Source organism: Lepisosteus platostomus, chromosome 10 (assembly GCF_059453375.1).
Source record: "Lepisosteus platostomus isolate fLepPlt1 chromosome 10, fLepPlt1.hap1, whole genome shotgun sequence".
Classification (NCBI taxonomy): domain Eukaryota; kingdom Metazoa; phylum Chordata; class Actinopteri; order Semionotiformes; family Lepisosteidae; genus Lepisosteus; species Lepisosteus platostomus.
Window position 1 is genome coordinate 51589284 of NC_142620.1, and position 24853 is coordinate 51614136.

A 24853-nucleotide genomic window follows, 5' to 3' on the forward strand; every position below is an offset into this window, starting at 1 on the left:
TGATCGGAGTGTCTGGGGTGTTCTCAGGGTACACTAGCAGAACAGTATATTCATGATCGAGTGTGCTGTGGAAATCGGGGCCACGGTAGATCTGGGGTGCCTTTTTTGAATGTTTTGAAAAGGACTGATTACTTCACACATCTAAACAGTCTGCAGTCACTTTTATCGTGGATCCTGTCTCTTCTCCAGCTTCAACAAGAAAAGGCAAAAGCAAGTTTGAGCTGTTTTTTCTTTGCCTCTGTGTTGTGTTTTGTTTCGCTTTTTACGTGTTTCTATATTTTTTTTTGTTTCTTCGTTTTGCTAGTCTTGTCAACATTTTCCACTTTTTAAAATACTTAAAGAAATGAAGGTGTTCCATAAGTAACGCGTACTAGCAACAGTAATGGACACAGTGCACTCGATATGGTGTATTAGGATTTCACTAAAGTGTCTCATAAAATATTAATTCTTATAATTAATTGCTGGCAGTAAGCAGTCTCAGTGATGCATGTCTTTGGAAGGGGGACTAATTAATGGGTAGAAAACTGAGAACAGGTAAGAGAAAATAGCTAAAGTGAGGTCAGGTAATCAGTGGAGTATCACAGGGCTGTCTGTGAGGACCACTGGTCTTCCCAATTTATGATTCCTAATGCATGGCTTCAGAATAGTTCGTAAACTGGTGGCATTTGGGTGATGACACCGAAACAGGAGGATGAGCCAACAGTGAATAGAAACCGCAGAAGAAAAAAGCTAAACATTCATAAAATGTAAGACTGGGCAAACAGGTAGCAGGGATTTAATGTGGAGGTGAGGAGCAGCAAAGGCAAACTTTAATCAAAATGGGAAAAGCTGACCTTAAATGTCCTACCTGTGAGAAAGACCTAGGTTTCCCCCCTTGTTTTGTAACCCTTCTTACATTTGTGTGTGTTTTTTTACATACCTTTTTCTCACTTTTTTGTACAATCACTTGAGATGAAAGCACTTTTACAAAAGAAAGTGCTTTAGAAAATAGGCTTATTGGATAACAGGGTGGATTTGATTTCTGACTAGGGATCCTTCTGTGTGGAGTGTGCATGTTCTCCGTGGCTTTGTGAGGATCTTCTTCAGACACTAGGTTTCCAAATTTCTTCCCAAAACATGCTGGTTAGTTGATTGGTTATGGATTACATAATATAGATGTTATGTGTCTCTGCTTTTTCTCTCTGGTCCAGAGTTTCAGCTCTATGATGGGCTTGTGTTCCATTTAGGATCTAATCCCACCTTGCACCCTGTCCAAACTTGCCAGGAAAGAGTAGCTTTCTAATAATGGATGAATGCATTATTGTTCTACTGTAAGGTATAATTAGGTGGTTATGGAGTAAATATCACTGCATTATGAACGAAGAGTTATCTTCAGGGGATACTATAAGATCTCCTAGAGTGTGTTAGTTTAAACTCTCTTGACATGAGCAGTTCATTTGTGCGTTCGCCGAACAGAAAACGCTCTCATCGAACAGTAACGCCGTTCTGTGGAGCGTTACCCTTACCAACATGGCGGATAACGACTTCTAGCCGTACAACAGGGCGTTTCCCTGCAGGGTTACTTCCTGTGCAGCGCCATGCTGTACGGCACTTCATAGGTACAGGGCCTGGGGAGGGCCTGAAGGCACGAGATCACGAAATCGCGTGCCTCCGACGCGCTGCATTTACAGCTAGTCGCCGCAGGTCTCGCCGTCTGTGCGTTTGTCTCTCTCGCTCTCTGGTCTTATTTATGTTTTTCTGACAGTTCGTAAAAATGGCGAAGCTGAGCGAGCACGGGATTCGGCTGAGCTGTGTGAGTAGACCGAGCTATCCGCTGAGCTTTAAGCATGACACGGATGAAAACATGATAGCGCAGTCAATTATGAAATGCGTTGCTGATTTCTCGATGAGCATGCCTGTAACTCAACAGAAATATTAATATTTCAATGCCTTTTCCTTAATTTAGATGAGCCCTTCATACCTGCACAGCAATTCAACAAGTCACACCTGGCCTTTCAGTGCAGTTGCGGAACTTATAGGTAAGGCGAAATAAATGTTACAATTTCGATACGGTATTTGAAATATCCGTTAGTGCGATTATTTCCTTTAGCAGGTTTGTTGCAGTTGGGGTTTTTAAATACCGGCAACACCGAGCTGCGCACGAAACCTCGGAATAACACTGTGCCGACAGTTCGGGGTTTTTTTTTAACTCCCCGCTTTGATAACGACACATTCGTGCGATCCGCGTTATTAGAGAGCTCTGTGAGGTCAGGTCTGCGGGACAGGTGCAGAGCTCGGCGCCCCGGGTTGCACGCCGGGTCGCCGTGTCTCCGTGTTTTCATTCTGTTTACAACGTGCGGACCTGCTGGAGACGCACCTGTTGCCAAGCCGCCGCCGCGCGCCTGGAGAACCGGGGAGCTCGTGTCTGCAGGGAACCACGAGCTGAGCTCACGCTCGCAGGTCGCTGATAATGCAGAACAGGCATGAGCATGTAGGTGTGATATAGAGTACTTCTGAGGGTGTGGGGTTTTATTTTAAGTTTTAGTTTTCGTGTAACACGTCGTCCTTTCTCCTCTGTACCATTTACAAAACCTCGCCTGAAAAGATGAACAAAAATAAGACTTATTGAGAAGGGGGTGGGGTTGTTACCACCTCTGTGATAGACGAGGACAGAGAATGCAGAATGCATTTAAAGAACGGTCTGCTTCAGTTTTACATGACTGTTTCTCCGCAAATGTGAAGATCTGGGAGGTGTTGATGCGACTGGATTGGTGATCTATGCCCCTTGTAACATTTCCTTCATTTTTGCACGAGTAAAAATAGTATTTAAAAACTCGGAACACGTTATCATTAACGTGACGTGTTTTTTTTTTTTTTTGGCTCCTGTGCTGCTCAGCGCTTGGTTTCCTGATCAACACCTTTGCCGAGTTCCGCATTCAGCGGGCGAATCAGCGGTCGGCCTGCTCCACTCCGCGCGCCGTCATTGGCGCTCGAGAGCCGGGTGGGGGCGAGCTGTGGCCACGCGAGCGGCCCTCCGCGCGCGCCCCAGCCGACTCGAAGCGCGCGGGGCTGCGGGGCCGAGCCGCGGTCCAGCTGCGCGAGTTTCATTTCTGGAGCTGCGGCTCGGACACGGTGCGTTTTAACACCCGAACAACTGTGCAGTCGGCGTCGGTCCAATCGCACTATACTAGGTCATCATAACAGAGCCGAGAGCTGCGGGGGTTTTCTGTTCCTCCGAGGTACATTCGAGATCTCCGATATTTTATTTTTCTTCCTTTTATTGCGCAGTAGTCTGAAGCTCACCGGATGCATCTAACTTCCCCTTTCGCTGAGAATTTGTTTTAAAAAAATGGCAAGGCGCCGGCCTCCCTCTCTCTCGCCGCCTTTCTGTCAGCGCTGCGGACGGCCGCTCGCCGCCCCTGTGCGCGAAGGTTTTGCGTGACGGTGACGAGGGTATTGCTCATCGTTCACCGGCCAGCTAAAGGCCACGTGAAAATGAGCAGAGAACAGGGCGGGTTTTTCTTTACAGTGACAACAAGCTTCTCTCACCCCTCAGTTATTCACACGTTGTTAGAACACAGTCAATACACGCTGTAGGTACGGTTGATACCCAGCTGATAGGCAGCCGAATGTAGCATTACTGTAACAAAACGTTAGCATCGTTTTGGGGTTTGATTACACGTGTGTATCGGCACGGCATGTATTTTCTTATGCATGCCTTCGCTTCTGTGTGTACATAGTCATTGTCTGCCCGAGATTCCTGTCATTACTCCGGAGCAGAGCGGAATCGCGGGATGGGGAGAGGTTGGGAGACGTTGTGTTTGCGGCACGTGATCGTGTGCGGAAGAATGTGTGTGAGCTCCGCACACCCCTGCACGACAGCCCGGAGCAGCGTGACAACACTGGAACGAAACAAATCAAGACAAAGCAGACCTTCCACTTTGTGTTTGCTTAATGCCTCGGAACAGGAATGTGTGTCTATTGGGGAGCTCAGAGTGAAGCAGTGCAGTGTGGGATAATGCTGAGGGGCTCTGAGGAGAGGCAGTGCAGTGTGGGATGATGCTGAGGGGCTCTGAGGAGAGGCAGTGCAGTGTGGGATGATGCTGAGGGGCTCTGAGGAGAGGCAGTGCAGTGTGGGATGATGCTGAGGGGCTCGGAGGAGAGGCGGTGCAGTGTGGGATGATGCTGAGGGGCTCTGAGGAGAGGTAGTGCAGTGTGGGATGATGCTGAGGAGCTCAGAGTGAAGCAGTGCAGTGTGGGATGATGCTGAGGGGCTCTGAGGAGAGGCAGTGCAGTGTGGGATGATGCTGAGGAGCTCAGAGTGAAGCAGTGCAGTGTGGGATGATGCTGAGGGGCTCTGAGGAGGGGCGGTGCAGTGTGGGATGGTGCTGAGGGGCTCTGAGGAGAGGTAGTGCAGTGTGGGATAATGCTGAGGAGCTCAGAGTGAAGTAGTGCAGTGTGGGATGATGCTGAGGAGCTCAGAGTGAAGCAGTGCAGTGTGGGATGATGCTGAGGGGCTCTGAGGAGAGGCGGTGCAGTGGGATAATGCTGAGGGGCTCTGAGGAGAGGCAGTGCAGTGTGGGATAATGCTGAGGGGCTCTGAGGAGAGGCAGTGCAGTGTGGGATGATGCTGAGGGGCTCTGAGGAGAGGCAGTGCAGTGTGGGATGATGCTGAGGGGCTCTGAGGAGAGGCAGTGCAGTGTGGGATGATGCTGAGGGGCTCTGAGGAGAGGCAGTGCAGTGTGGGATGATGCTGAGGGGCTCTGAGGAGGGGCGGTGCAGTGTGGGATGATGCTGAAGGGCTCTGAGGAGGGGCGGTGCAGTGTGGGATGATGCTGAGGAGTTCAGAGTGAAGCAGTGCAGTGTGGGATGATGCTGAGGGGCTCTGAGGAGGGTGGCATGTTATTGACCGTGAGATGGGACTGCAGGTGCTGCCGGCTCGCCCTCTCTCTCCCAACAGTCTCCCTCTCTCCTGGCAGACAATGCCTGTGACCCGGGCGTCACGGCCAAGCAGATCTGGATCGACGTGGCCAACGTGAAGGACGAGCTGTGCCTCACCTTCACGGACAACGGCAGCGGCATGACGCCCAGCAAGCTGCACAAGATGCTGAGGTGAGCTGATCTATGGCACCCCAACTTCCGCCTGTGGCGCCTCCATGTCCTGCCGCGCACGAATCGCCCGTGTGCCACTGGGCTCCAGATCCGGGACAGAAGACTTTTCCCACTGTAGGCACAGGGGCTCGCAATCCTGGTCCCGGAGGAACACACAGCTCCTGCTTTCCGTCCCAGCTTAATTGCTTAATTGAAGTCTTAATTGACCTAACAAGTAACTTGATTGGAATATCTGCAAGTTTGTTTTTTCTCTCAAAAGCACATTAATTATGAATGAAATGCAATCGTTAGAAACAGTTTTGTTTGACTGAAAACAGTCAAACATTTTGAACTAAGGTCCCGATGAAGCCGGTTCAAGGTTCAGCTGTGTAACTCAGAGCTGGAACAGCAGGTGTTGTGGCCCGTCCAGGGCCAGAGCAGTGTGCTCTGTCAGGCACAGATGGGTTTGACTGGTAGGTGGAGGTTTTCTGTGTGTGTACTGAGTGTGCATTTCAACCATAAAACCCCACGAGTGTCCACGCACGCAGGAAGAACTGTGCGTGAGCGTGCAGGAACAGGGCTTGGGATAGACCCTGGCCTTCCGATGTTGTGACCTTCAACACTGTGCATCAGCACAGGTCAGGTGTCTCCTCCAGTCCCTGTCTCCCCTGATTCCTGACTCTGATCCCCTGGGACACCACTGGCTGGCCATGGTTTTACATATGTAAAATTCCTGCACTATGTACAGTTGGATATTTCCCCAGGTGTGACTATGAGTCCTGGACACGTGAGTCTCTTGATAGTGTTGTGAAGCAGCAGGGCTGTTTAATCATGTGCTTGATGAATCTCCGACCTGGGATGTTAGTGGGATCCCCGCATGGCATTTGGGAATAGGAAACTGGCAGCCATTCAGGACAGACACAGCGGACTGTGGTGTGTGATCTATAATCTCATCTCGATCATCGTGCAGAGTCCACAGACGGTTTGTATTGCCCATGAAAACAACACCATGTAGCCTCAAGCTGCCAGGCCGGTCTAGTCTGTTTAGTCTCCCTCGTAACACATCAAGGGGTGTTTGTGTGACTCTGTGAAACAAGGAGTTTTTTATACTGTGTGGTTATGAGTATTTTAAGTTATGTGGAGATCCATCAAAGATGAACTCTGATGCCCACATCGCCCTTGGGCTTTCAAACTAAAAGGTTGTTGACGGTAACTAAAAACAGGGTGATAAGGCCCCTCACAGGGCCTTTAGAAAAACAACACTACAGTGTATCTGAAAGCTCACATGCACAGTCAGCTTTCTCTCTCTACTGCTTTCTAGGAAACTCTTTGGTATTCCCTTTAAGGTGGAGATAGGATGATAGGATAGGATGAGTATTCTGAATTCATTACACATTCGTGTTTGCGATTTAATTTGATTTGTACGATTTTGCCCACTAGTTTAATTAAATGCACGAGGGGCTTGTTGTGATTTTGCCTTCGTTCTTGTACAGCCCCGGTCAGGTAGTGCTCCGTGTTTGTGCACACAGTGACGCACTCCCACAGCCTTACACACGCTGAGCACATGTCAAGTCCTGACCCTTCTCTGCGAACGCCAGGCTTTCTTTATGATGATTAAGAGCCGTACCAGCAGCAGGGCTTGTCTCGGTCCGCCTTCAAGCAACATAAAAGCTGGAAACCTTTTTATAGCCCGAGAGATGCACTCGGCGTGCGCGAGAAGCTGTGTTTTGAGCTCTGCACTTTTTTTTGTGCACGTCTCTCTCTCTCTCGACAACACTCGCCTCTGACGCAGGAACAGCCACACGCTCTCCAGCTGTACGAGCTGAGGAACATGCATGGGGGGGGGGTCTCTTTCACACACGCACACACTTCCTCTCAGCGCTCTGTGGCCCAGCCAACCCGTCAACACTGAGAAGAGGAAACAGCCCTCTGACCAGCACCACTTCGACAGAAAATGCAACCCAACTGTCCCGGCTGTGTCTTACACAGCTGCATGGCGCTTTGGTTTATATTTTTAAGTTGTTTTATTAATTTGTCAAGGACATTGTCTTCAAGACAAAAATGGCTTTCTATTAGCAAACTGCTTATCTATCCTTCTGTCTATCTAACCAGTCACCCCTGTTAGATTTCTAAATTTTCATGTACTACTTCTTCTTTTAAGACTAAGCACAGTGAACTATGGGAATTATTTTAACGAGATCTTGCTTTTTCACAACACTGAGCATCTAAATAGACTCCTAATTTGGCGTTTTCCATCTATAACGTCAAGGTCTGCAGCCTTGGTTAGCTGTTTTCCCCTGGAAGTCCTTGGCGGCGCTTGACCAGTGAGACCTTGCAGGGAACAGCTTTCAAGATTGTGCTGTATTTTGAGGGCAAGCAGCCGCTAAGGCGGCCAGAGTTGGGGTGTGTAGGGGGCGGGGGGGGGGGGGGTGGATTCTATCAGATGAGGTATAAAAAAAAGTTCCACTGAACTTGAACTTTATTGCCATATGTAACCGGTACACGTACTGGTACCATGGAATTCTGACTTACAGAAAGTCTCTCGATTGTTAAAAGAAGTGTAAAAACACAAAGTGCAGACAGTGCATCAAGACAATATACAAACAAAGAGTAGAATACAAACAAAGAGTAGAATACAAACAAACAGTAGAAATTTTAGTAGTAGAAACAGTAGAAAGCAGTAGAAACAGTAGAATGTGAAGGTTTTTCTTTCTTCTCGGAGTCTTAAGTTTGGGAACTGTGGAATGCGATGCGTTCCGTTGAATCCACGTTTGTCCTCTGCCTCGGGCTCAGTCCTCCCTGCCCAGCATAACAGCCCCTTGGTCCAGATCTAGACACGCCGGCCTTGTGAAAACAGCGCCGCGGCCACAGACCAGTTTGCCCTGCCAGTGTGCTGCAGGGCCTGCCTCCCTTTTCACATTTGCCACCTGTTGGGCGGCAGAGCTTGGCAAAAACATCGTCCCCGGCTGAGCCAAGACCCCGCTGAGACAGGAATGCTGTCCGGCAAGCTCATAAAACCTGTGTTTCTGCAGAGACTGGAGGCAAATGCTACCCTGGGTTTCCTTTCAGTCGCCCCCCCCCCTTGGCTGGGTTTCTCCCCTTCTTCCAACGCCGTTGGAGCGCCGCGTGTTTGAAATGCTTGTGGGCTGAAGTCAGGTGCTACCTGTGGCTTCGCAGAAACAGCCACAGGAATGGGCTGAGGGCTGGGTGTGTTGTGTGCTGCGTGACAGCAGGGAGGCCCAAGGGGCTCCACGGGGGAGAGGGACAGAGATCGCAAGACAGCGAGCAAACGGGAGACGGAGAGAGAGAGAGCCGGTGACTGAGGGCACAGCAGGTCTGTGAGCAGAGTTTCGTCACCGTGAGAGCCGGGCTGGATTCCAGCACAGGGGAACCAGATTCCTCCAGTCGGGTGCACCTGGCTGTGAGAGTCTGGAGCACAGCACCCAGGCTTCTGTCCAGAGACAGCTGGACGAGCCCCTTGGATTGGTTAGCTACTAGCAGCCAAAAGGACCAGGTGGGCCGACTCGCCTGCTCTCGTTTGTGACCCGTCTTGTGTTCTTCCACTGTTACCCTGCCAGCCAGAGCCCATGTGGTCTGCAGCACACCTCTCCCTTAGCGGCCCAAGACTCGCAGAACCCGGCTGCACCGCTACACTCCAGTAAGATCCGTCAGCTGGACAGGAAGACCGCTGTAGGGTTAGGCTCTTTTACTTTCATTCTCTAGAAGATTAGACCTCCGTTAACACCCTCCCATATAATAATAATAATAATAATAATAATAATAATAATAATAATAATAATAATTGCTTACACTTATATAGCGCTTTTCTGGACACTCCACTCAAAGCGCTTTACAGGTAATGGGGACTCTCCTCCACCACCACCAGTGTGCAGCTCCACCTGGATGATGCGACGGCAGCCATAGTGCGCCAGAACGCTCACCACACACCAGCTGTCAGTGGGGAGGAGAGCAGAGTAATGTAGCCAATTCATAGAGGGGGATTATTAGGAGGCCATGATTGGTAAGGGCCAATGGGAAATTTGGCCAGGATGCCGGGGTTACACCCCTACTCTTTTCGAGAAACACCCTGGGATTTTTAATGACCACAGAGAGTCAGGACCTCGGTTTTACGTCTCATCCGAAGGACGGCGCCTGTTTACAGTATAGTGTCCCTGTCACTACACTGGGGCATTAGGACCCACATGGTGGTGAGCGCCCCCTGCTGGCCCCACTAACACCTCTTCCAGCAGCAACCTGAGCTTTCCCAGGAGTCTCCCATCCAGGTACTGGCCAGGCTCACACCTGCTGAGCTTCAGTGGGCTGCCAGTGGTGAGTTGCAGGGTGATATGGCTGCTGGCCATATAAGATACATAAGGGAGGTTACAGACGGGGAGGCTGTTTGTGTGCTTTGATTTCTAGTAGGAAATTGACCCCAGGATCCCCTCCAGCTGCTTCCTCGACAGAGCCAGGGTCTGGGCTCCCACACCACGACTGGTCAGCTCGTTAAAGACTCCCAGCACTCTTCTCGCAACAGAGGTCTCGTGTCAGATGAGTCTCTTCGGGGTCAGAGGCCGTATGATTAGACCACTTGCAGACCCTCTTAAGCATTGATCAACACTTCTAGGGGCATATACTTGGATATGTGGTTAGACATGCAGATAGAGAGACGGATGGGCAGTTTTTCTGGGTTTTTTTTTTGTACATCCTCTCTGCGAAGCCGCCTGACCGATGAGACTGTAAGGTCTTCAGAAAATAAAGGAATGTTTGATAGAGGAAGGGTGAGTCAGAGCTGAGCTGCAGCCAGGATGCTATTAATAGTACTCGACTGCAGAGAGAAACAGCAAAGTGCAGAGACAGACACCCAGCAATGACCGGTAGAGTTGGAGTTCCTGTGTGCCCCAGACGGAGAACAGACGTGGGTCTACAGTCTGCACCGCTGGTGGTATGGATACCAGCTCTTTGCATTGGTCCTGTGTGACTCACACAGCCAGTCCTGTGACGGCCGTGTTTGTTCCTGCTCTGTTTAATGCTCAGCGCGGTGCAGAGCATTTGCACAGCCTCTTCACAGGCGGGGGGTTTCTGGGCTGTGCGCCCCACGTCGGAGATGGATGAGCAGGGGGTGCTGTCCTGCAGGCTTGGAGACTACTGCTAATAAGGAGTTTGGGTTCTCCCTAAGGGTGCTGCTTCTTCTTAGAGTGTGGTTCTCTGGCTGTGTGTCACTCTCTCACAGACGTGGTAAACAGATGACATTCGTCACCAAAAAAAAAAACAACAACAGTAAAAAAAGCCCTGTGATCTGATGTGTAGATATTTCAGCATGTGACAGTTTCTCATATCCTTGGGTGCCACGCTTATCTGATCCAGGCCGAGGAAGTTCAAGGTGTGTGACAGAGGATCAGTTGTTGCTATTTTTGTGTACGCGAGGTGTGAGTTTGTGGTGGGGTGTGAGTGTATCAGTGCCTGGGAGAGCACGCACAAGAGAGTGTGTATGTGCCTGTGTGTGTAACTGTTTCCCTTACAGTTCTGTGTTCTGTCGTCCACATTCCACAGTGATTGTTCAGTAAATCAGATTCTGTCATGTGTAGCAACGACAATAAATGAGGTGTTTAACACTTCAGGTGGAAGAGCTGGTGTTAGAGTATGTTTGTATCCATCAGATCTGCGTTTTTTGGAAATAAATTAAACTAATTGCACCATGAATCTCAGTATTTAGTTTGTTTTGAAGGTGACTATCAATGGTTTTTCAACTATTGAGGTCTCCTAAGAATCTGGAGACAATGGTAATGTCAAGTTTTGCAGTACTGAGGAGCTTCAAAGCTAGAAAGAAACTGAGACGTTTGCTGAGGTGTAGGGGGTTAGAGACACAGTGATCGAAGAACTTGTCTGGTTTACCTCAGTTAAGTTCTTGGTAAATTATGAAGAGTCATCAACAGTCCGGGAAAACAGGATAAAAAAGAATGGGAGCGAAAGAAGAGAGAAAAATAGGAAAGATGGCATAAGAGGACGCGAAGGACAATGCCAAGAGGGAGTACCTTGTTCCAGTCAGCCTTTAAGGCCAGATTCAAGTTAAGTATCTGAACCTTTTTAAGAGAGCTGGCTGCTCTGAGTTTTTAGGAAACTCTGATTTCCTGTATAGAGAATCCCGAGGTCAAAAACAGTCTTTTCTGGTTAGTGGATTTTTTTAGAATAGGCATAGGGTCCCCTTCACTTTATTGCATTTGGATTTATTTATATAGGTTTATCTCTCTTGTATTAGGTGTTATACGAGATTTGAATACTTGGTAACAGTCCGGGGTTTTTCTGGTTGGTCAGGTGTAGGTGTTCCTCGTGGGCCCACTCTTGTGCAGAGGTGTTTGTCATGAGCCCATTCATGTATGCAGGTGTTCCTCACGGGCCCATTCTCACGTGTTGCTGTTCCTCATGGTCCGATTTTCGTGTGGAGGTGTTCCTCATGGGCCCATTCTTGTGTGGAGGTGTTCCTCATGGGCCTATTTTCACATGCAGGTGTTCCTTATGTGCCAATTCCTGTGTGCAGGTGTTCCCCATGGCCTATTCCCATATGGAGGTGTTCCTCAAGGGCCCATTCTTGTGTGCAAAAACTTGCATGTCTCGGAAGAGGCTTGGTAATGCTCTATGTTGTGTGTTAAGGCAATTCAGCTTCTCTTCTATTGATTCCTGTGATTTTAGTAAAGTGTTATGTTTTCTCTGATGTTCTGAAAATTGCTCTAGGTGTCTTCATTGCTGGGGGTTGCAAGTGAAGTCATTGCAAATGTTGCATAGTTTTTTTTAGATTTTGTCCTGTGATGGGACATTAGTGATGTAACAGGAATGTAAGAGATTAGTTTAGATTAGAAGGTGTCATCACACTTTTCACACTGTAAAGCCAGACAATGAATCTCTCTTTACTGAGAGGTTTTAATTCCATTCATTAACACAGCACAGAGAATCTGCTAAGTAAGCAGGGAACATGGTTCAGTGCTGTTGGTTGGATAAGAATCTTGTCATTGTCTGAACCAATATAATGGCGGATTATATTATAGTGTGTCCCAAAGATATACTTATATACACATATATAAATACATTTTGATAAATGTATACAGTGACATTTTGGCATTGCAGTTGTGTTTCGCAGGTTTTGAGTTGCACTCCAGACTAGAAGTCCTTCTGTGTAAAGTTTGTGTTATTTCTCATAGAAATGCGGGCTGCATTAATAATAAGTGTCTCTGAATTGTCCCTGTGTGCGGATGTACAGCATTATGATAGTGAATGAGTATATACTACATACTGTAATTCTGTACAGATACTTTTTAATTTACTTAATCAGCTGGGCACTTGTTTTCGGTCTCAAATATATCTATTATTCTGATCATGCTTGGGTATTTTCATGTTAAAACTAAAACGTTTTTTGTTGAACTGACTCATTGCTGGTGGCACACCTTGATCTGTGTCCATTTCAGCTCTGGGAGGTTAGGATTTTCAGGTGCAATTCCTTCAGCTGTATCCATGCATCTCGGTTGTCTGTGCTTTCTTCATGTTTCTCTGCAACGGGCCTTGAGATGATGTCATGCACGGTGTTCTATACTATAAAGACTGTTGTCTTTGTCAGAGGTTGTGTCATGGGTGGGCTCCTGCATTGTTTTACTTCTGCATCTTGCTCTCTCTCCACCTCTGCAGTTTCGGCTTCACGGACAAGAGCTCCAGCAAGAGCCACCAGCCCATTGGGGTTTATGGCAACGGGTTCAAGTCGGGCTCCATGCGGCTGGGCAAGGACGCGCTGATCTTCACGAAGAACGGGGGATGTCTGAGCGTGGGCTTGCTGTCCCAGACCTACCTGGAGAAGATCCGGGCGCAGGCCGTCATCGTGCCCATCGTCCCCTTTAACCAGCAGAACAATATCCTGCCCCAAGGATGAGAGGCCTGGCCGCCTGAAGATGAGGGCGAGAGTGAGGGATCTGGCTGTACGAGACAGCGGAGACAGGGAAGACCACGAGGTGCCAGGGGCTGCTGAGAGGTGTAGACAGGGAAGGCTGGTAGTTCGAGTAGCTGCCTGGGACTGGGGAGTTCCTGATGCTTGGGGGACCCAGCAAGAGTTAGAAAGACCTAGAAGTGGTTACAGATGAATACAGGTTAGCGGTCATATTCAACACTCAGTACGTTAGAAAATGGCTTTTCCCGGTACAGGAGAGTCAGTATGAAATGTCTACTGCTCAGCCTGGGTCCCTTTTGCTACATGTGCGAACTGGAGTGGACAGGAGAGGGGAGAGTATCGGTCCCTTGTGCACTCCAGTTGGTCTCTCTCTCAGCTCACTCATGCACATTGTAAGGCGTTTCTGGGTCAGAACCCCGAATCCAGTCTCTGGGCAAAGGATGCTGGTGCACAGAGCAGACTCCCCCGCCGCAGTGTCCCAGTGTTCTCCTTGACCCGGTTTCTCACAGAACCTGATTGTGACGGAGGACTCGGCCGCCAGTCTGAACGCCATCCTCACCCACTCCCTGTTCAGCACCCAGGAGGAGCTGCTGGAGCAGTTTGACACCATTCCCAGCAAGAAGGGCACCAAGATCATCATCTGGAACATCCGCAGGTGGGCATGCCATGCTAGCGGTCAGCCTGGCACCTCCCCATATGTGGTCACACTCGCAAGCTCGTATAATAGATAATAAAAATAGCCCAGTTGGAATTGCAGTGTACCGCACATGTCTCTTGAGGGACAGCTTTGCCAAACACTGCCAGAAGACAGGGTTGCTGCATAGAACCGTTTGAGTGCACTGAAGAAGAAAATGTATAAAGAGTGAAAATATTATAGTAACATTATATCTCTCAACCATTTGAAAAGCAGAGCTGGTTTTGCTAAAATGCCCCATGTAGTCTTGAAATGTATGCCTTGAAAAGTGTAGAAAAGAATCCAGCCTGCATATCCAGTGTTCTTGAGCCATTAAGTTGCAAAGGATTATATTGCGTGCAGGGCAGTTTGCACCAGTATTTATGCAATTCAGGTTCAGGTCTTTCCTGTTTTGGGCTGCGGATTTTTTCTGGCTACTTCCTGCTTTGCGATCTGGATGCGCTGTTCCTCGGTGACGTAAATAATCTGCGGGTCAGCAGGTTCAAGGGCAGGGGCTGTGCACTTAGGCAGCACAGAGGTTTCTGTTACTCTCTGTGTTCTGCACTTTGACCCCTGCCTGGGTCCAACAAGGCTGTCAGTGGCCTTCCAAATGATTTCCTGAAAGCCCTCCAACAGAAACTTACTGGGCGGCTGCCAGTTAAAGGAAGGCGGTGCCGCAAGGTATCTGGCTTGATCTGCTGACAGCACACAGCTCCGGGCCAGCAGTGTTGGCCTTCCAGTGCAGCCTGTGCAGTCTGTTATTACTCACACTCAGACCGCACATCAGCTGCTCAGAGCCCGTCTCCCATCTTCCCGAAATCTCTCTTCCAGGAACAAGGATGGGAAGCCAGAGCTCGACTTCGAGACGGATAAGTACGATATCCGGATGCCCGATATCCGTCCGGAGGAGATGAGGACAGGAGGGAAGAAGAGATTTCCAGGACCAGAGAGGACTGATCAATCCGTGCCCGAAATGGACTACTCCCTGAGGGTCAGTGAGGAGGTTGGGGTGGGTGAGTTGGGGGATGGGGGGGGCAAATTGCAGAAATGGGGGCAGATGAGAAATGGAGGAAGGTGGCAGAAGGGAGGAAGGGAGGTACAAAGCTGGCGAAGCAACAAGGGCTGCTCACATTGTGAAGAACATCCAGCACAAACTGGGTTCCTCCTATACCTACCAGTCCCAGCTACCAGAAGGACAGCTGCTACAGCATTCCCACCCTTCAGGCTTCTCACCATTTAACACTGGCTGCTCTCCCGATAGTGAGGAGGTGTTTTGCTCTGTGGTGCAGACAGCGTGCGACTGGACACTCGCTCTCTCTCTCTCTCGACGTGTTAGCGTGAGTGAGTGCAAAGGCATCGTTTAGAGTTGCTCGTTCTCACTCACCAGAATGGCCCCTGCCAATACCAGGGACTCCAGTCACTTCCCCGGCCTGTAGTGACCATCAGGATAGGATAGGTGGCAGATATTAAGAGGCCACTTATCTCTTTATGAATCAAGTCCTTGTTAGAAGCATAACAGTGCTGTGGAGATAGGTGAGTGAGTCCTTCAGAGTCCTGATCATGCATACACGGTCTGTAATGTCCACATACAAACATGTGGCAACAATTGTATGGGAACTACCTGCTGCCTATCATGCGATTTTAATTAGTATCCCAAACTGCTATTTGGGGATAGTGGCAGATACAAAACAAATATTTAGTGACTTTTGTGTTTAAACAACTTGCCCCTTTGTTTTAAAAACCAGAGTGATGTGTATTAGGAGTCTGCTGGGAAATTTGTCCCTCATCAATAGTAATACATGCCGTACACACACAGATGGAAACACAGGAAATCCCATCGAGGTTCTCTGACAGGCATGATGCCTTTCTTGGGGAAGGAAGTAAAGGACTGCTTGCAGGAATCTAGAAACACTGTTATCTTCTTAGATCCTGCGGGACGTCTTCGTGCATCTTACAGAAAGTCGTTGTGATATGGGAGGTTTTCACTTTTTCCAGCCAACAACTGATATGTTCTTGGAAGACGGCCACTGCCTTCAACATCCCTGATCTTTCCCAGTCCCTGTTTTTGTCTGTGATCTTTCTCCGTGCTCTGAAGCGTTCGTGGTTTGTTGAGTGGCTACAGTGCTGTGCCCTTGAGACAGACAGTTACTCCCTAAATAACGTTTGATGTTTCTTCATCGGCCTGTTTGCAGATGCACAAGTCTGTGTTGCAGGGTGGGGGTTGCAGGGAACTGCAAGCCTTCGTCAATGAGGAAAGCATTCCTTTAAGTCTAAGATTCAGAAAAACAGGGCCTGACAAACTACAGAAGGATTAGAAGAAATGTTTTCTAACACATCAAGATTAGAATGTTGTATTTGGCTTAGGTGGCCTATACCATATATAGCAAGACAATCACTAAATGCTGCTCATTAATTATTTAATTAGCTGTTAATTAGACGCAACAATTACAGCTAATTATTTGACTGTTCCCTAGATATAAGCTTAACGCCTGCACTGGGCACTGTGAACAAAATAGCAATGGTTTTTGGCTTTAAGATCACAACACTGGTAGCTGCCCACGTCTATCCCTCTGACATGGATTGAAGGCCCACGAGGCATTGCAGATAAGGAAATGCTTGGATACAGGGTGCAGTGGGTATACAATTACAGTACATATGGCTAAAACTGACGCAGGCATTGCTGGTGCATCTGGTGAGTGCATGTGAAGAGTCTGCTGCAGTGGTGGTTCATTGTTCCTTATGGTTTACCTTGTAGTGAGCAGAAGATGGGGGAGATGGGGGTGTGCACATTGAAAACTGGCTCAGAATGAATTATGTGTCCAAGAGGAAGGCTGTGAAGGCAGATGAAGTAGTTTACTCAGTGTGCAGGACAACACTGAGCTGAGAACTGCTCTACTGCATTCTGGGACTACAAGTGTGAACATGTATTTGGAAGGCGATGAGCCAGGCCAGTGACGAATACGATATTGCAAGGCTTTGCTTCCCATTAATTTTTATTAAGTAAACAATGACAGCAAGCCAATATTATGATCAACAAACAGAAGAACTCGTTCTGGTCTGCTGTAGACAGCTCAGTTCTCTCTCGAAATTCCTTCAAGCCCAGTGTGGATGCAGCCTATGTGTCTCCTTGTGGCTTTCCCCGTGACGTGCACATTAGCGCCCCCTCTCTGTCTCTGCAGGCCTACTGCAGTATCCTCTACCTGAAGCCACGGACCCAGATCATCCTGCGTTCGAGGAAGGTTCAGACCAAGCTGATCGCCAAGAGCCTGGCCAACATCGAGAACGATGTCTACAAGCCCAGCTTTATCGTATCCACAAGTCAAGAACAAGCGTTCTTTGGAGGGGTGGGGGGATTGGGGTGTTACTGCATTCAGTGATAAAGCTTATGGAGCTGCTGTGCTTTAACTCGTGTGTTTTTTGGTAGATCCTGGAAGTGTTGCAAAATATTTTTCAGCCCTGGGCACATCTCGTCTGGGACCAGGGTACCACCAGCAGCACTATGCGATTGGCAGAGAGCAGCTGGGGTTGGGTTTTGATGGGGTTTAGATCTCTGCTTTCTGGCCTGTGGTGGCCCCTGTGAGGCAGGGAATCAGCAGGGCCATGCTGATATTCACAAAGACCTGTTCACACAGACGTTCATTGTACCCATTGTCCCCTATAACCAGCAGAACAATATCCTGCTCCAAGACAGAGAGACCTCACCCAGAGACCAAAGTGGCCTAAAGCTGAGACTGAGAGTGAGAGTGAGTGGCTCAAACAGGAACAACTCTTTCTTGTTCATCTTTGACTCAGGCATTATGGGATGGAGGCTGGTAGTTTGAGTCGCTGACTATGACCAGGATTTCTCCAGGACAGCTGCGCAGCCAGCATAGGGCTGGGGTCTGCCCGGGTGCTCTCTCTGCTTTCTGGCGATTGGCTGAGCTTCGGCAGGCTTGTGGTGATGTCACTGAGAGACGTGCCTCTCCTCCAGTCAGTTCTAGCTCTCCTGCCAGCTGCTGTGGTGCTTGCAAAGGACATATAAAAGCCATATTAGGAAGGAGGATCTGCAGTTTCCCTGTCCATTTTTTTTCCAAGTCTTCGTTGAAGGAATGCTGTCGCATGGGTGAGTTTTGTCAATCGGAATAGAAAGCTGCGTGTCTCAGCAGGCCTGCTCAGCTCTTTGCATCGTTTTCCTGTCAGGAACAGGGCTTCCAGGTAATCCCAAAACTGAATTCCTTACCGGTAGCGCCTTGCGAAGAACGGGAAAGCTGAAGGCTCTTCGCAGTCGCGTCCTGCTCTCTCGGAAACGGGAGAGGAGAGGTGACTTATCCCAGAAGGCCTCCAGAGACAGATCAAGAGGGCCTTATCCGAGCACAGGGAAGGCCAGTCCAGGCAAAAAGCTGGAACCGCCAGTGTTTCTGTTTCCTCCACAAACAGCTGCCCCTGTCTCACTCTGCCTGGCCTCCTCCTTCCCTCTTTCCCATTCCAGCTGTCTCCCTTCTTCCTGGTCTCCCCTTCTCCGGCTGCGTTGCTTTAATGCTCTTATTTGCATCTTCTGCTTTTCCAGTGCTAGGCTGAGTGTTGTAAAAGCAGGGCGATTTGCATGCCAGCGGGGGGCAGGGCTGGAAGTGAGAATGGGACTGTGTGCTGTAGCTCTTGGCACAGCTGTTGGGAATCAAACCTGAGTCAAATTATGTCGCGGGGAGCAGGAGAGTGTGTGCTCCGACTGGGACTAGGGGAGAGAACTGGGATAACCGGCATGGAGAGAGGCTGACAGCGACTGGGCCGCGAGTTCTGATAAGCTGGTCGTGACAGACGGAAGCCCAAGAGAACCGGGGCAGAGAGAGGTTGAACTCTCTCTCGGCGCCCTGGCCAAATTTCCCATTGGCCCTTACCAATCATGGCCTCCTAATAATCCCCCTCTATGAATTGGCTTCATCACCCTGCTCTCCTCCCCACTGAGAGCTGATGTGTGGGGAGCGTTCTGGCGCACTATGGCTGCCGTCACATCATCCAGGTGGGGCTGGACACTGGTGGTGGTGGAGGGGATCCCCATTACCTGTAAAGCGCTTTGAGTGGAGTGTCCAGAAAATGCGCTATATAAGTGTAAGTAATATTATTAGTATTATTAACTTGCTTTGTGTTTTTTTTTCCTTTTTCTTTAGCTTTTTTTGCTTTTTTCTCTTCTCCTGCCGTTCCCCTTTTCTGAGCTTCTTTGCTTTCCTCTTTTTCTTGATTTCCCCGTTTGCTGAGTTTCGGAAATGGACCTGTAACCTCGGACTTGTACTCGTACTTGTACTGGAGGCTGGGTTAGCGTCCTCTTGCACAGCACTGCGTGGTGAGCACAGGACAGGCATGTTGTCAGAGTGCATTGGAGATAAGGGGAATGGAACATGGCGGACGTGAACAGAGTAATACCGCACTCACCCCTGCTTTAAGAATAGTGGGGTCAGAAATATTGGGGTACTAGAGCATGCACAGTACCCATGTCTGAGAGCGCGACCCAGCCTCTTGCCACAGTTTCAATGGCGTATCTGTCTTGAGTGAGCCCTGCCTGTCAGTGTCCAGTACTCTACCTGGGACCTGTTTGCCTTAACAAGTGCCTCCAGAACAAGAGAGTGAAGATCACCTTCGGGTTCAACTACAAGAACAAGGACCACTACGGCATCATGATGTACCACAAGAACCGGCTCATCAAGTCCTACGAGAAAGTGGGGTGTCAGATTAAGGTACCCCGTTCTTTCCCCTCCGTGCAATGCAGGGGTCCAAAATCCTGGGCATGGGGACCCCCACTAATATGCACTCGATTAAAAAAAAACGGCAGAGGTTCTTACCGGCCTGTTTGTTGGTTCAGCTAAGGATTCATGTCAGTAAGGAGCTCAGTGGGTTCGTGAATTCCTGGGTACAGGTTTGGGGAACCCCTGGTGTAAAGAATTCATCCATCAATCCATCCATCCATTTTTTAACCTCTTCTTCCATTACAGTGTTGGGCGGTGGGGGGGGGGAGCCAGAATCGATACTGGCAAGCCAAGTGCACAAGGCAGGGTACACCCTGGATGGGACACCAGTCCATTACACACTAGGACCAATATTACCAGAAGCCAGTTAACCTACCAGCATGTCCTTGGACTGGGGGAAGAAACCCACATGAGCACAAGGAGAACATACAAACTCCACACCTATGGCCCAGGGCCCTAGTTCTTTCTGCAAGGCACCACTGTGCCACTATGCCACCTTAAGAGTTCATCTTTAGTCTTACTGTTTCAAGTTAGGATTGCTGAAGAAATCTGACAATGATCCTTCAGTTCAGATTAAATCAGTTTTATTTTCTCCAGATAAATAAGTGCCTCTGGAGTCCGCTTCCCCCTTTCACCCATCAGTAGGGGGGGCGCTGTGCTCTTTTCCGTTCTGATCCTGGCTCTGCCTGTCCCCTGTCTGTCCCCTGCAGTCCACCAGCCGAGGGTCAGGGGTCGGGGTCATCGGGGTCATTGAGTGCAACTTCCTGAAGCCAGCGCACAACAAGCAGGACTTTGAGTACACCAAGGAGTACAGGTAGCGTGGGGGCAGCCCAGCATGGCGGTCAGTGTGTGTGTGATGCAGTTCGTTCCAAGTAAGCAACTGCACTTGACAGTGCCAGCCACTGCTCTTGGTCTTACTCTTTGCAATACAGCAGTTCTGTGAAGCACAGGGATTTCCAAGCGTGCACGATATAAGATATTGGACTTTTCTAAACGTAGTAGAACTCCTTGGATTATTCAGTCACGTAGTAATGATAACATGATCTTCACAAGGAGTGGACAATTTTTTTTCTGAGGAATCCTCTCCTTTTCAATTTATGGCAAAGCGTATATTTTTTTAACGGTTACCTCTTTTAAAGCTTGTCAATTTAAAGCTGTCGTGCAGTTGACAAAGTAAAATGTGATGAGTGTGGGTCAGTCTGACTCTGGCCCCCCCAGTGAGCGCTCTCTGCTTCCCCCTGCAGGCTGACTCTGGCCTCCCCAGTGAGCGCTCTCTGCTTCCCCCTGCAGGCTGACTCTGGCCTCCCCCAGTGAGCGCTCTCTGCTTCCCCCTGCAGGCTGACTCTGGCCTCCCCCAGTGAGCGCTCTCTGCTTCCCCCTGCAGGCTGACTCTGGCCTCCCCCAGTGAGCGCTCTCTGCTTCCCCCTGCAGGCTGACTCTGGCCCCCCCCCCCAGTGAGCGCTCTCTGCTTCCCCCTGCAGGCTGACTCTGCCCCCCCCCCCCAGTGAGCGCTCTCTGCTTCCCCCTGCAGGCTGACTCTGGCCTCCCCAGTGAGCGCTCTCTGCTTCCCCCTGCAGGCTGGCTCTGGCCCCCCCAGTGAGCGCTCTCTGCTTCCCCCTGCAGTCTGACTCTGCCCCCTCCCCCAGTGAGCGCTCTCTGCTTCCTCCTGCAGGCTGACTCTGGCCTCCCCAGTGAGCGCTCTCTGCTTCCCCCTGCAGGCTGACTCTGCCCCCCCCCCCCAGTGAGCGCTCTCTGCTTCCCCCTGCAGGCTGACTCTGCCCCCCCAGTGAGCGCTCTCTGCTTCCCCCTGCAGGCTGACTCTGCCCCCCCAGTGAGCGCTCTCTGCTTCCCCCTGCAGGCTGACTCTGGCCCCCCCAGTGAGCGCTCTCTGCTTCCCCCTGCAGGCTGACTCTGGCCCCCCCAGTGAGCGCTCTCTGCTTCCCCCTGCAGGCTGACTCTGGCCTCCCCAGTGAGCGCTCTCTGCTTCCCCCTGCAGTCTGACTCTGGCCTCCCCAGTGAGCGCTCTCTGCTTCCCCCTGCAGGCTGACTCTGGCCTCCCCAGTGAGCGCTCTCTGCTTCCCCCTGCAGCCTGACTCTGGCCTCCCCCAGTGAGCGCTCTCTGCTTCCCCCTGCAGGCTGACTCTGGCCTCCCCAGTGAGCGCTCTCTGCTTCCCCCTGCAGGCTGACTCTGGCCCCCCCAGTGAGCGCTCTCTGCTTCCCCCTGCAGGCTGACTCTGCCCCCCCAGTGAGCGCTCTCTGCTTCCCCCTGCAGGCTGACTCTGGCCTCCCCAGTGAGCGCTCTCTGCTTCCCCCTGCAGGCTGACTCTGGCCTCCCCAGTGAGCGCTCTCTGCTTCCCCCTGCAGGCTGACTCTGGCCTCCCCAGTGAGCGCTCTCTGCTTCCCCCTGCAGGCTGACTCTGGCCTCCCCAGTGAGCGCTCTCTGCTTCCCCCTGCAGGCTGACTCTGGCCCCCCCAGTGAGCGCTCTCTGCTTCCCCCTGCAGGCTGACTCTGGCCCCCCCAGTGAGCGCTCTCTGCTTCCCCCTGCAGGCTGACTCTGGCCTCCCCAGTGAGCGCTCTCTGCTTCCCCCTGCAGGCTGACTCTGGCCCCCCCAGTGAGCGCTCTCTGCTTCCCCCTGCAGGCTGACTCTGGCCCCCCCAGTGAGCGCTCTCTGCTTCCCCCTGCAGTCTGACTCTGCCCCCCCCCCCAGTGAGTGCTCTCTGCTTCCCCCTGCAGTCTGACTCTGCCCCCCCCCCCAGTGAGCGCTCTCTGCTTCCCCCTGCAGGCTGACTCTGGCCTCCCCAGTGAGCGCTCTCTGCTTCCCCCTGCAGGCTGACTCTGGCCCCCCCAGTGAGCGCTCTCTGCTTCCTCCTGCAGGCTGACTCTGGCCTCCCCAGTGAGCGCTCTCTGCTTCCCCCTGCAGTCTGACTCTGCCCCCCCAGTGAGCGCTCTCTGCTTCCCCCTGCAGGCTGACTCTGGCCTCCCCAGTGAGCGCTCTCTGCTTCCCCCTGCAGGCTGACTCTGGCCCCCCCAGTGAGCGCTCTCTGCTTCCTCCTGCAGGCTGACTCTGGCCTCCCCAGTGAGCGCTCTCTGCTTCCCCCTGCAGTCTGACTCTGCCCCCCCAGTGAGCGCTCTCTGCTTCCCCCTGCAGGCTGACTCTGGCCCCCCCAGTGAGCGCTCTCTGCTTCCCCCTGCAGGCTGACTCTGCCCCCCCAGTGAGCGCTCTCTGCTTCCCCCTGCAGGCTGACTCTGGCCCCCCCAGTGAGCGCTCTCTGCTTCCCCCTGCAGGCTGACTCTGCCCCCCCAGTGAGCGCTCTCTGCTTCCCCCTGCAGGCTGACTCTGGCTGCTCTGGGCCTGAAGCTGAATGACTACTGGAGAGAGAAGAAAGAGAAGAAAGCCAAGCAGAAGGCGTTGGCCCGAGCGCAGCGAGAGAAGGAGCAGCAGGAGAGAGAGGAAGAGGAGGAGGAGGAGGAGGAGGAGGAGGTGGAAGGAGAGCAGGATGAAAGCGAGTGAGTGGCTGAGAGAGGGAGACAGTCAGAGGAGAGTACCATCAGAGCTCCAGGCGCCGGCTCCGTCAGACTGGCCTTGAAGTTCTGATTGCCTTTGTACCGTTCTGTTGATAAAGCCAGCCTTCACAGAACCTTGGAGACGAAGTGGAAAACATGTCAACATGTCGGGAGAATAGGGCCTGCTCTGCTCGCCATGCATCCAGGACCAACAAAAGGACAGACACTATGCAGCATATATTTAATATCGTGTGACCTCATTAGGCCTCGATGGAGGCTCGCAAAATGGAAGGTTAGTTAGAACGTGGTTAAAAGACATGATACGGCACGTCCTAGGGGTTTTTCTCTGCGTGTGGGACGGTGCTGTTGGAGCGGAACAACATTGTGCAGTGTGGCTCTCTCGCGCCCTGTGCAGAGCATTGTGGACAGGTTGGGCGGAGGGGTTGTATTCAGAGTGTTGTGGTTGTGGTGACCAGCAGCCTTGAGAGGCTCTCAAACAGCCAGCAACAGTAAACGGTGGGGGTGGGGGTGGGGGGGAGGGGGCAGGCATGCTGTGCAGAAACCTCAGCAGCAGGAAGCCGTGCAGGTTGGTGGGGGGGGGGCATGTGGGACTTCCGAGCTGGACGGGAGGTTCAGGGTGGTTGTGGGTTGTGCGTCTGCCTGTGGGAGAGTATGTACTGGTCTTGCCGTGCGTGCGTGCGTTATTGTGACTCGAGGCAGGTGCCTGATGCGAACACATCCGTGTCTAACCACACGCGTGTGCCTGCACACAGGTGTTACCCGGAAGAGCCCTGGGTGCAATGTGAAGAGTGTCTGAAGTGGAGGAAGCTACCCTCCTGGGTGCAGCCTGAGACGTTACCCGAGAAGTGGCACTGTGCCCTGCACCCTGACCCCAGGTCACGGTGAGTGTGCTGGCCGGGAACACGCAGGTGTGACGGTGGGTGAGGTGTCTGGACTGGCTGCCCGCTGCTGGAGGAGGGTGCCAGACCCAGTGCCCCAGTCTGGGGTGTGGTACAGGTTTGCTGCTGGGAGACGCAGGATATTACAGAAGTGCATGGGATTGTATAGGCTTGAACTGTTAACTGTCACCAGCACTGCTATTGACCCCCTTTAAGGCTTAACCTGAGACTTGATTTAAGTTAGGAGAAGCTGATTAAGGGGGGAAAAAAAGAGAAAAGGAATAGATGGATAGAGAAGATGATATTAATTCGCTATGACTGTGTCACACACAGTAGCTTGTCTAAAGAGACTTCTAATTATGCTGTGTGGACATGAAATCAAGATGTGCAGCTGGGGATAGCTGTGCTGCCCTCATTAGGGCTCATCAGTGCGATGCAGCTGTATCCTGACCGGCAAATGAGAGGAGATAAAACAGATGTGTGTTGCCGTGCAGGAGCTGCTCTGTCCCAGAGGACCCCGAAGAGAGTGAGGATGAGCTGATGCCCAGCTACGAGAAAACCTACAAAAAACAGTACAGTTTCTCTCTCTCTCTCTCTGTCTGTCTGTCTGTCTGCCTGGCCATCTCTTAAAGCACTTCTCCCAAGCCTTACCCAGTGTATGTGTGAGCTCGCCTGTGCACCTGCTGGTTCCTGTGAGCTGCGGTTTCACATTGTGGTGATTGTGCACTGTGGGAAGTGTGAATTCAGTTGCAGTGGGGTTATTTCTGCAGCCACGACTGGCGGAGGAGGGCAGGGACAGTATGTGTCAACTGGGGGGAGGGAACATGTGCAGGCCTGTGGGTGATCCCCGTGTGTCTATTTACAGAGACCCCGCCTGGGATCGCAAGCGCAGCAGATCACTGGAGGTGGGTAGATACTCGAAAGTCATCCACACACAGACTCTCTGCATTGATTGGATCTCTCCTACCAGTTTGAAACACAGAAATGACCCTGGAACACTTGCACAGATTTTGGACATGCTCACTGTTAACAGAGTTCTGGGCTAAAATAAAACAAGAACT

The 24853-nt window shown here is 51.0% G+C and overlaps 1 protein-coding gene across 1 annotated transcript in view; it reads left to right on the forward strand.

Annotated features, from left to right (window-relative positions):
- Window positions 1–1652: 1652 nt before the first annotated feature.
- Window positions 1653–24853, forward strand: part of LOC148653960 (MORC family CW-type zinc finger protein 4) — a 29516-nt gene continuing 6315 nt past the window's right edge. Inside the window, exons 1-13 of the mRNA XM_088597080.1 lie at window positions 1653–1792; window positions 1946–2018; window positions 4959–5091; window positions 12745–12967; window positions 13510–13652; window positions 14502–14661; window positions 16850–16978; window positions 19259–19378; window positions 20098–20201; window positions 22720–22896; window positions 23667–23795; window positions 24287–24364; window positions 24658–24697. Of these exons, the coding sequence (XP_088453206.1) occupies window positions 1754–1792; window positions 1946–2018; window positions 4959–5091; window positions 12745–12967; window positions 13510–13652; window positions 14502–14661; window positions 16850–16978; window positions 19259–19378; window positions 20098–20201; window positions 22720–22896; window positions 23667–23795; window positions 24287–24364; window positions 24658–24697 (1548 nt within the window). The 5' untranslated portion in view covers window positions 1653–1753. The remainder of the gene's footprint in view (window positions 1793–1945; window positions 2019–4958; window positions 5092–12744; window positions 12968–13509; window positions 13653–14501; window positions 14662–16849; window positions 16979–19258; window positions 19379–20097; window positions 20202–22719; window positions 22897–23666; window positions 23796–24286; window positions 24365–24657; window positions 24698–24853) is intronic.